Source organism: Bos javanicus, chromosome 14 (genome assembly GCF_032452875.1).
Source record: "Bos javanicus breed banteng chromosome 14, ARS-OSU_banteng_1.0, whole genome shotgun sequence".
NCBI classification, from domain to species: domain Eukaryota; kingdom Metazoa; phylum Chordata; class Mammalia; order Artiodactyla; family Bovidae; genus Bos; species Bos javanicus.
The window spans coordinates 32,802,004-32,814,259 of record NC_083881.1 but is presented as its reverse complement, the minus strand read 5'-3'; the positions used below and the strand labels follow the sequence as shown (position 1 = coordinate 32,814,259).

Below are 12,256 nucleotides of genomic sequence, written 5' to 3'. Positions count from 1 at the left end.
TTATTATTTCTATTGGTGAGATGATCATGAATATTAATCTTTCCTTCTTTATTTTGCAAGAGTGCAAGTTAAAATATATTTAATTTTAATTCCATAAATGCTGTGTTCCCATTTTGCACAGGCTAGCCGTACAGCGCAAGAAAAAATTAGAGCTTGTTCATTAACTTATACTTTCAACATTTTGTTCACTGTTCAGCTATTTAAATCAATTTACATAAACCACAAACTCTCTAAAATATGTGTAACAATTTACTCATCATAAAATTATATTTGGGTATGAAAAAGAATTTTGAAGATGTCTTATTAAAAACATTTAAAATGTCAAGTTGTGAAGATGATGAAACATAGTTTTTATTAGGGAAGGGTTGTTTGTAGGGAGGAATACCACTAATAAGAAAAAAGGTGGAAAGTAGGAGTATCAAAATTCATAGTTAAAGAAATTGTCTGCTGCTGCTGCTGCTGCTGCTAAGTCGCTTCAGTCATGTCCGATTCTGTGCGACCCCATAGACGGCAGCCCACTACGCTCCCCTGTCCCTGGGATTCTCCAGGCAAGAACACTGGAGTGGGTTGCCATTGCATTCTCTGAAAGAAATTGTCTAGAAGTCCACTAAAAATTTATACCCATATCTTATACTGGAAAGCTATGTGAACAATTGTTTTTATGCTTGTCAAGTCTAAGTGGTAATTTTATATCTTATTTTTACTACAGTTTAGTTGATTTAGAATATTATGTTAGTTTCAGGAGTACAACACAGTGATTTAATATTTCATAAGTTGCATTCCATTTAAAGTTATGATAAAATATTGACTATATATTCCCTATTCCCTGTGCTGTACCATATATCCTATACCTCATTTATTTTATACATAGGTAATTTTATATCTTTTAAGTGTATAGATCTCTTTATGGTATGCTTTATGAGAGAAGAGGCAATGATCTGGGAGAGAAGAAATGGTGTAAAAGGAATGACTCTCCAAAGGGACCTACACTATTTGGTTTCATGCAGGTTTCTAGAGTAGAGAAATACAAAGCATTTGTGCAATCTGCATATTGTAAAAGTCATATGTGGATGTCTCATCTCGCAATGCAACGGACATGAGTTCAATCTCTGGTCAGGGAAGTCAGATCCCATATGCTGTGGGGAAATGAAGCCCGTGTGCCAGACCATGTGCTACAACTAAAGAGTACGTGTGCACAATGAAAGAACTCACATGATGCAACGAAGATTCTACATGCCACAATTAAGACCCAACACAGCCAGATAAACAAATAGATTTTTTTTAAGTAGTATGATTTCAGTGAATGGCAAATTTTTCCTTGTCTCAGCAATAAGTGATCACTGAGTGTAGTGGAATTCTTTTTTTTTTTTTTTTTAACACAATTCCAAGAGCACCCAAGATTTGTTATAAGAAGATTCCACCGTACTTATTAACAATCCGACAGGGACTAGAAATACAAGTGGAACTCTTTGCTGACCTATCTACTTCACTGGCTGAATAAAACTTTTAAATATTAGCAAAATCTATTCACCTTCTGTACAATAAAAATAAATTCCCTTAGAAACAATGTCTTTCTTATCAAAGCTCTTTTCTGAATTTGCATATCAGCTGTATGCATTACTGGAGACATGCACATAAATGTTTCTTTATCTTCATGTTTTCCAATGACAGTTGTTATCAAAAGAATATTGTATCTAACCCCAATTTACTCTTTTTTTAAGTTCATATTCATGGAATCTTGAGAAAATAATATATGTCTGGGAAATTCCAACTTCAGACAATCAGGTCCACACCTTGCTACTTGAGAATAGAAATAGAGTCATTAAAGATTGCGGGGGGGGAGTCATTATTTGTCCCTAGAACATCAATTAAAAAAATGGTTTATTTACTAATCCAGAAAGCACACTTAATATTGTCAAGTCAAGCCTAAAAGTAATCAAATTTCACCTCTAATCCAACTAAGTATACATCTACTTTATTAAGATGATTCTGTAATCACTTGAATCTAACTTCTGTATCAAGTTTGCCAAAGAAATATTTTCTGCTACATGTATTATTTTCCTCTTTGTTTTCCTTTGAGTACCCTCTGAATTTTAAGATTCCCTTCTTGTCAGGCTGCTCTGGTTTCTCATACTCCTTCACCTGTCAAGGATCCAAACAAGATTAGTCTTTTATGCTCCAAATTTAATGATCCTTTGCTTTCATAGAAATTTGTCTTAAGATTTAGTTCCTCAAATCACTTTTTCACCTTCAATCTAATGAATAATCCTATCTTTAATATTGGGTATTGATAGTGGGGGCTTCCCTGGTGGCTCAGATGGTAAAGAATCTGCCTGCAATGTGGGAGATCTGGGTTCGATCCTTGGGTTGGGAAGATCCCCTGGAGAAGCGAATGGCTACTCACTTTAGTATCCTTGTCTGGGAAATCCCATGGACAGAGGAGCCTGGTGGGCTACAGTCCACGGGGTTGTGAAGAGTTGGACACCAATGAGCGATTAACACTTTCAGTGTTCTAATTTTATTCTTTCTACATTACATGTGCTATTTAATAGTGGCTCCTGTGCCTTAAAAACTGTATGGACCCTAAAAGTACTGTGAGAGTTTGGGCACTGGGAAATTTGAGCGTATCACAGAAGGGATGTCAAACCTAAGTGATAAGTCACAGGACTTGCAAAATTCAGAGAGGATATTAAGTATGTGAAAATGCTTAACAATAAGAAAGTGCTATACAAATAGGTGATATTATTATTATTACTACCATAATTCTACTTAGTTTTACCTATCTCCTCGAACAGATAAGACTCTTCAGAAGGAAAATATACTAAAAATACAACTTTCAGTAACTCTACAGGAGCCTTTCTATTAATTATTCTTCTACTTTAAGAAATGATGAATGACTAGTTACATAAAGTCTAATAAAGAGTAAGCTTATGAAGGGCTGATCAGTATTGACCAATTAATGCAATAAATAAGATACTTACAAAGGAAAAAGAAAAACAATCAGTAAAATACTGAATGCCAAATGTCTGTCTTAATTATCTTTTCATCTTCCTATTATGCTCACATGCTTGTTTAATACTTTCAAAACAAAATAGAATTTTGAAGACAAACAATAGGAACTATAGAAGGGATATATGTAAACACATAGCTGAATCACTTCGCTGTACAGCAGAAACTATGAAACATGGTAAAGCAACTATACCCCAATAAAAATTAAGTTTAAAAAAAAAAGATTGCAGGAGTGAACTTGCAAAGATAAGGTTGAAAAGATAAGATTTGAATAAAGTAAATGTTTCCAGGGAAACCTCAAAAGGGAGAGGGAGCAACTATATGAACTGTGAAATTTAAAACTCATTGATAATAAGTCTTCATGGATCACTGATTTTAAAATTTTATGTACTCTATTTTATGCACAAAAAAGTCAACCAAAAGGTATCTGCTGCTTTGTATTTTCTTCCTAAGGCTTCGTTTTTTGTTGTTTCAATTTTAATGAACAGATTTATTTGACAAATCCAGCTTTAATCTTCACAAGATGTTGATATGTGGAGACATTCCAGAACACAGAAGGAGGGGGAGAGGGAAATTCCATAAGAATGATCTGCTTATTTGGGGAGGATAAAAATGTAAATCTAAATGTTGCTTTTACCTCACTCAAATATTCACAACATATTTTAAACGCAGGTTAAGCCACTGGGGAAAAAAGTTTCCAAGAGTCTGTTACCCACTTATTAATATCCAATACCCAACATGGAAAGTTAGCAAATAGAGACAGCATGTGTTGAAACAAGTCTAAATGGTTTTCAACATTTGTGGCATGTTTATATTTTTGCAGGAAATGACTCAAAATTTTCTTTGAAGTATTTTGTATTTCTTACAGTAATAAAGGGGGAAAAAGTTCTGTTTTGTGTCAATTCTCCATTAATATTTAGATAAAGCCAAAATTTTCTTCTTGTTTACCAAAAATACAATTGTAAGAAATATTATTTAGGGAATTTCCATTTTTAATGTAACATAATTTTTTAATCCATGTTTTTTTATAATAAAAGCAGCTACCATCTAGAAACTATATTTGAGGTCCTACTGTTAATTTATCCACTATTGTGTATATTCCACACACTTCTCCCCCAAATTAGATGGTTAAGTTTACATTTGACTGTAAATGGAATTACAGAATTTTTAAAAATTCAAAATAAAGTGAATGTGTTAAATTGACTTAGAACAAATTTCGGCATTAGAAAAACACTAGTGAGCACCGTGAAAAGAAGGCAAAACTTTCTGAAGGTCAGTGTGAAATCACTCATAAGTTTGACCAAAAAACTATTATTTTTTCTTCTTTGGGTTATTAGGTACTATTAAATAAGCCAAATACTATGGACAGGATAAATCTTGATACTAGAAAAAGAATCTAACTGTATCCTTTGAGAGATGAGAAAGGCTGTGCTGGAATTCACAGATGATAAAACAAATCTTTGCAAAAAGTGATAAATGACAGACTATCCCAAACTCAATGATGACATGCTTTTATCATCATGAGATTATGAAAACATGCTGAAGTATATAAATGTCAGAAAATCCCTTTTAAAAAGTTAACACAGACCTGGATTAGAATCCAAATATAATATTTGTATGAATATATACTCCATTATAGTCTCTGATGTGGGAACATTATTTGAAACCTTTGATTTAGTTCTGGCATGATCCACACTTTACAGGGGACTTGAAAAACAAGAATGTGTTCAGAGAAAGCATCCAGAAGAACTGAACTACACAATAAGAACTGGTTAAAAGAACAGATTGTTTGGGGCTGGAAAAAAAAGTCTCAGTTGGGACATGACAACAGCTTTTACTATTTAGAGATGAGTTTAGCAGAAGAAGAACTGGACTCAGGCTGTTACTCCATGAGTAGAACGAAGACCAATGGTTACAAGTGATGGTGAGAAATGTAAGAAAAAGTCTAACAAATAGGAATAATCTGTTTCTAAAAGAAATAGGAAGGCACTAGAAATATCAAGAATGTGCAGTAGAAGGGAAACTGACCAGTGCTCAACTCCTGACCTCACTGCTTCTTTCAGCTTTGAGATCTTGATCCAGTTACTAAACTTCTCTTTCTGTTTCCTTACCTATAAAATGGATGTTCTTGAATTGGATAAAAGTGGTGTAGCAGGTCAGAATCCTGAGATAAGGGGGAGGAAATCTTGAACTGGGGGTTTCCCTGGTGACTCAGATGGTAAAGCATCTGCCTGCAATGCAGGAGATCTAGGTTCATTTTCTGGGTCAGGAAGATCCCCTGGAGAAGGGGATGGCAACCCACTTCAGTACTCTTGCCTGGAGAATTTCATGGGCAGAGGAGCCTGGCAAGCTACAGTCCATGGGATTGCGAAGAGTCAGACATGACTGAGCGACTAACACTCTTGAACTAGATGGGCATCATAAATCTTGAACTAGATGGCCACCATGGTGCTTTCTATTTCTAAGGTTCTACTATTTCATAATAAGTGAAAATACGATATTTTTCATCTCATGGTAAGAAATTATTGCCTAATAATTTTATTTAATCAACAAATTTATTTAATCAACACATAGCTACTATGTCATATAATAGTGCCTACTATATATAGGCACTCCTCTAAGAATATAGAAGAGAAAAATGCCCAAAAACTTTGTCAAGATAGACCTTAAATCAGACAATAAATGAAACAAGTAAATCATACAATGTAAGAGAAGGTGATAAGTACTATATACAATAACAGAGAAATGAGAGATTTTAAACAAGGTCTGGGAAGCTTCCATGAAAAGCCAACATATGAAAAAAGATACATTAATTTCATCAAAATTTTTACAATAATTTTATTATGAAATCCATTGAAAAATGGATTCAACCAAGTCTTGTGACCCAAATAATGTTCCAAATAATGCAATCTCATCAGAGAATGTTATGGACTGAACTGTGTCCCTCCCACAATTCAAACGTTGAAGTTCTAAGCTTTAGTTCTTCAGAATGTGACTCTATTTGTGAGGTAATTAAGCCAGATGAGATCACTGAAATGGGTCCTGACCCAAAATGACTGGTGTATTTATGAGAAGAGATTAAGACACAGCCATGTACAGAGGGAAGACCATGTGAAAACATAGGGAGAAGGCACCGTCTGCAAGCTAAGGAGAGAGGCCTCAGAAGAAACCAACCTTGCTCACACCTGGATCTCACTTTCACCTCCAGAATCATGAGACAATACATTTCTGTTGTTTAAGCACCTCTAACAAACCAACACAGAGAATACTGTGGAATTTCCTAGGCAAGAATACTGGAGCAGGCTGTCATTTCCTTCTCCAGGGAATCTTCCCAACCCAGGGATCAAAAATGCATCTTCTATCTCCTGCATTGGCAGGCAGGTTCTAAACCAGCTGAGTCACCAGGGAAGCCATTGTAGTATATTAACCCAGTCTAAATACTAAGTTTAGGATAATTCAAGATTGCAAAGCCATTTTTATAGCAACTCAGACTTCTTTAAAAACTTTATATTTAGACTATATATGTAGATTTCAGTTTTTCTGTGTCTATATTTGTGAAGATCCTCATCCTTGGAAGAAAGGCTATGACAAACCTAGACAGCATTTAAAAAACAGAGCCATCATTTTGCCGACAAAAGTCCAGATAGTCGAAGCTATGGTTTTTTCAGTAGTTATGTACAGATGAGAAAGTTGGACTATAAAGAAGGCTGAGTACCAAATAATTGATGCTTTCAAATTGTGGTGCTGGATAAGACTCTTGAGAGTCCCTTGGACTACAAGGAGATCAAACCAGTCAATCCTAAAGGAAATCAACCCTGAATATTCACTGGAAGGACTGATGCTTAAGCTGAAGCTCCAATAATATTTGGCCACCTGATGTGAAGAGCTGACATTGGAAAAGACCCTGATGCTGGGAAAGATTCAGGGCAGGAAGAGAAGGAGGTGATAGAGGATGAGATGGTTGGATGGACCAACCATCAGCTCACTGGACATGAGTTTGAGCAAACTCTAGGAGATAGTAAAGGACAGAGAGGCCAGGTATGTTGCAGTCCATGGGATCACAAACAGACTCGACTTAGTAACTGAACAACAACAACAAACGTTGTACCATTAAATTGCACTGAAAATCTTGAACCTAATGGTTACCTGGGAGTAACCATGGGAGAAGAGTGGAGAAATAACTCCAGGAAAAAGAGATGGAGCCACAGCGAAAAGAGATGGAGCCACAGCGAAAACAACGCCCAGATGTGGATATGACTGGTGATGGAAGTAAACTCCGAGGCTGTAAAGAGCAATATTGCATAGGAACCTGGAATGTTAGGTCTATGAATCAAGGTAAATTAGAAGTGGTCAAACAGGAGATGGCAAGAGTGAACATTGACATTTTAGGAATCAGTGAACTAAAATGGACTAGAATGGGCAAATTTAATTCAGATGACCATTATATCTACTAATATGGGCAAGAATCCCTTAGAAGAAATGGAGTAGCCCTCATAGTTAACAAAAGAGTCCGAAATGCAGTACTTGAGCGCAGCTCAAACATGACATAATGATTTCTGTTCATTTCCAAGGCAAACCATACAACATAACAGTAATCCAAGTCTATGCCCTGACCAGTAATGCTGAAGAAGCTGGAGTTGAATGGTTCTATGAAGACCTACAGACCTTATAGAATTAACACCCAAAAAAGATGTCCTTTTCTTCATAGGGGACTGTAATGCAAAAGTAGGAAGTCGAGACCTGGAGTAACAGGCAAATTTGGCCTTGGAGTACAAAATGAAGCAGGGTAAATGCTAACAGAGTTTTGTCAAGAGAACACGCTGGTCACAGCAAACACCCTCTTCCAACAACACAAGATATGGACATCACTGGATGGTCAATACTGAAATCAGATTGATTATATTCTTTGCAGCCAAAGATGGAGAAGCTCTATACAGTCGGCAGAACAAGACTGGGAGCTGACTGTGGCTCAGATCATGAACTTCTTTTTGCTAAATTCACACATAAATTGAAGAGAGTAGGAAAAACCACTAGACCATTCAGGTATGACCTAAATCAAATCTCTTATGATTATACAGTAGAAGTGACAAACAGATTCAAGGGATTAGATCTGATAGACAGAGTGCCTGAAGAACTATGGACAGAGGATCATGACATTGTACAGGAGGCAGTGATCAAGACCATCCCCAAGAAAAAGAAATGCATAAAGGCAAAATGGTTGTCTGAGGAGGTCTTACAAATAGCTGAGAAAAGAAAAGAAGCTAAAGGCAAAGGAGAAAAGGAAAGATACACCCATCTATATGCAGAGTTCCAAAGAACAGCAAGGAGAGATAAGAAAGCCTTCCTCAGTGATCAATGCAAATAAATAGAGGAAAAGAATAGAATGGGAAAGATTAGAGATCTCTTCAAGAAAATTAGAGATACCAAGGGAACATTTCATGCAAAGATGAGCACAGTAAAGGACAGAAATGGTACGGGCCTAACAGAAGCAGAATATATTAAGAAGAGGTGGCAAGAATACACAGAAGAACTACAAAAAAGATCTCCATGACCCAGACAACCACGATGGTGTAATCATTCACCTAGAGCCAGATATCCTGGAATACGAGTCAAGTGGGCCTTAGGAGTCATCACGATGAACAAAGCTAGTGGAGGTATTAAAATTCCAGTTGAGCTATTTCAAATCCTAAAAGATGATGCTGTGAAAGTGCTGCACTCAATATGCCAGCAAATTTGGGAAAACTCAGCAGTGGCCACAGGACTGGAAAAGGTCAGTTTTCATTCCAATTCCAAAGAAAGGAAATGCCAAAGAATGTTAAAACTACCGCACAGTTGCCCTCATTTCACATGCTAGCAAAATAATGCTCAAAATTCTCCAAGCCAGGCTTGAACAGTACATGAATCGTGAACTTCCAGATGTTCAAGCTGGATTTATAAAAGGCAGAGGAACTAGAGATCAAACTGCCAACATCTGTTGAATCACAGAAAAAGCAAGAAAATTCTCCAAAAAAATCTTCTGCTTTATAGATTATGCCAAAGCCCAGACCACCTTACCTGCCTCCTGAGAAATCTGTATGCAGGTCAAGAAGCAACAGTTAGAATCAGACATAGAACAACAGACTGGTTCCAAGTTGGGAAAGGAGTACATCAAGTCTGTATATTGTTACCCTGTTTATTTAACTTATATGCAGGGTACCTCATGCAAAATGGTGGGCTGGATGAAGCACAAGCTGGAATCAAGATTGCCAGGAGAAACATCAATAACCTCAGATATGCAGATGACACCACCATTATGGCAGAAAGTAAAGAGGAACTAAAGAGCCTCTTGATGAGGGTGAAAGAGGAGAGTGAAAAAGCTGGCTTAAACTCAACATTCAAAACACAAAGTTCACGGCATCTGGTCCCATCACTCCATGGCAAATAGATGGAGAAACAATGGAAACAGTGATAGACTTTATTTTCTTGGGCTCCAAAATCATTGCAGATGGTGACTACAACCATGAAATTAAAAGATGCTTGCTCCTTGGAAGAAAAGCTATGACTAACCTACACAGCATATTAAAAAGCAGAGATATCACTTTGCTGACAAAGGTCCATCTAGTCAAAGTTATGTTTTTTCCAGTAGTCATAAGGATGTGAGACTTGGACCATAAGAAAGCTGAGTGCCGAAGAATTGATGCTTTTGAACTGTGTTTTGGTGGAGACTCTTGAGAGTCCCTTGGACTGCAAGGAGATCCAACCAGTCAATCCTAAAGAAAATCAATACTGAATATTCATTGGAAGGACTGATGCTGTATCTGAAATTCCAATAGTTTGGCTACCTGATGCGAAGAACTGACTCATTAGAAAAGACCCTGATGCTGGGAAAGATTGCAGGCGGGAGGATAAGAGGACAACAGAGGATGAGATGGTTAGATGGCATTACTGACTCAGTGGACATGAGTTTGGGCAAGCTCCAGGAGATGGTGATGGACAGGGAAGCCTGATGTGCTGCAGTCAATGGGTTGCAAAGAGTTGGACATGACTGAGCGACTGAACTGAACTGAATGGTTACCTCCCAATGTACTTTGTGGAAGAGATATAGTTTAATCAAAATATCAGAAGGACTTCACAACTAATAATATCATGCTTAAATTATACCTGGGCTTCCCTGATAGCTCAATTGAAAAAGAATCCCCCTGCATTCAGAAAGATCCCTTGGAGAAGTGATAGGCTACCCACTCCGGTTCTTGGGCTTCCTTTGTGGCTCAACTGTTAAAGAATTTGCCTGCAATTTGGGAAACCTGGGTTCAATCCCTGGGTTGGGAAGACCCCCTAGAGAAGGGAAAGGCTACCCACTCCAGTATTCTGACCTGGAGAATTCCATGGACTGTAGAGTCCATGGGGTTGCAGAGAGTTGGACACGACTGAGCGACTTTCACTTTAAGGTATATGTAAACTTCCAGGATATGCAAAACATTTATTTTTCTATCATGATATGCTGTTGCTGCTGCTAAGTCGCTTCAGTCGTGCCCGACTCTGTGCAACCCCATAGACGGCAGCCCACCAGGCTCCCCCGTCCCTGGGATTCTCCAGGCAAGAACGCTGGAATGGGTTGCCATTTCCTTCTCCAATGCATGAAAATGAAAAGTGAAAGTGAAGTCGCTCAGTCGTGTCGGACTCTTAGCGACCCCATGGACTGCAGCCTACCAGGCTCCTCCGTCCATGGGATTTTCCAGGCAAGAGTACTGGAGTGGGTTGATTTATTGAAGTTTGAGATGGCAGCTCATAGTCTTTTAGAATGTTCATGTGCACAACCAAGCAGTTAATAATACCAGGACTTAGGTTCCCCCCTCCGCCTTATTCAACTCTTCTCCAATTGCTGAAAGAGCTCAGTGGAACTTTGTAGCTTTGCTGTGTACCTGTATTCAAGCTGACCACCTACTTAAAGGAGCATCTCCATGACTATGTGGGCTATGTAGATGCACATTTTAACATATTCTTTAAATGACATTGCTTCCTATTCCTTTCTATCCCTTTTAGATGTTCCTGTTAGGGATATACATTAGTTTTAGAGATAAAATTAAGTCAATGAATATACTTACAGGTCCTGTTAATTTAAATGCTTTCTCAAATTCTTCACCCTCTTCCATTAGTGCTTCTTCAGTCCCAGGTAAAGAATCTATTTTCACAAAAAGAATGAATACGTTAGAAAAAAAAGAGTAAGCTGGAGTCACATATTGCTTAATATATGAACTTATCTGATATATGTTAATATATGATACAATTTTTATATATAAATCATAAACTCTCAGATATATAAACTTATCATGAGAAGGATATGAAAGTAACTGAACAGGATGTTGAAAAATCATAGTATTTGAGATTTAAAATAGTGTGTAGAGTGTTTTTTATTTAGCGTACAATGTATGCAAACCTTTAGCATTTCTAATTTGCATGCTTGCATGCTTGCATGCTCAGTCACTTCAGTCATGTCCAACTTTTTGCAACCCTATGGACTGTAGTCTGCCAGGTTCCTCTGTCCACGGGATTCTCCAGGCAAGAATACTGTGGGTCACCATTTTCTTCTCCAGGGATCTTCCTGACCCAGGGATCGAACCCGAGTCTCTTACATCTCTGCATTGGCAGGCGGGTTCTTTACCACTAGTGCCACCTGGGAAGTCCATTTAAAAGGGTGCAATGAAGTCAGGACTGTGCAAGAGCTGCAGTCATCTTAGTCAGATCAACTCTTCTTTTGGCATATTATTTAGTTAATTGTTGGAATTTAATGTTCTTTTTCTGTCTTGTAATTTTTATTTGCTTTTTCCATCAACTGTTTTTTTTTTCTTTTTTTGAGGGGCCACAGTATTTAAATTCCAATTTGTATTCTCTTTTTTAAACAGGATGAACAGTTCTGAAAAGTTGGGAGAAAGGTTGTTGTTGTTGTTATTTCATTGCTAAGTCCCGTCCAATTCTTTGTGACTCCATGGACTGCAGCCCACCAGACTCTGTCTGTGGGATTCTCCATGCAAGAACACTGGAGCGGATTGCCATGTGCACCTCCAGGGCATCTTCTCAACTCAGAGTCTGAACCCATGTCTCTTTCATCACCTGAACTGTCAGGTGGGTTCTTTACCACTACCACTACCTGGGAGAAGAGTAATTATTATTAAATGACGGTTAGTATTCCATTTTAATGTATCAAGGAACAAGTTGATATTATTTGCTTGACTAGATTGATGATAGGGTATGTAATGACTTTCAAATA

General features: G+C 37.5%; 1 protein-coding gene across 2 annotated transcripts in view; it reads right to left on the bottom strand.

Annotated features, from left to right (window-relative positions):
• C14H8orf34 (chromosome 14 C8orf34 homolog) overlaps window positions 1-12,256 on the bottom strand; it is a 364,940-nt gene that overhangs the window by 85,513 nt on the left and 267,171 nt on the right. For both annotated transcript variants that reach the window (XM_061438931.1, XM_061438930.1), the window contains exon 10: window positions 11,094-11,170. In XM_061438931.1, coding sequence (XP_061294915.1) covers window positions 11,094-11,170 — 77 coding nt within the window. The remainder of the gene's footprint in view (window positions 1-11,093; window positions 11,171-12,256) is intronic.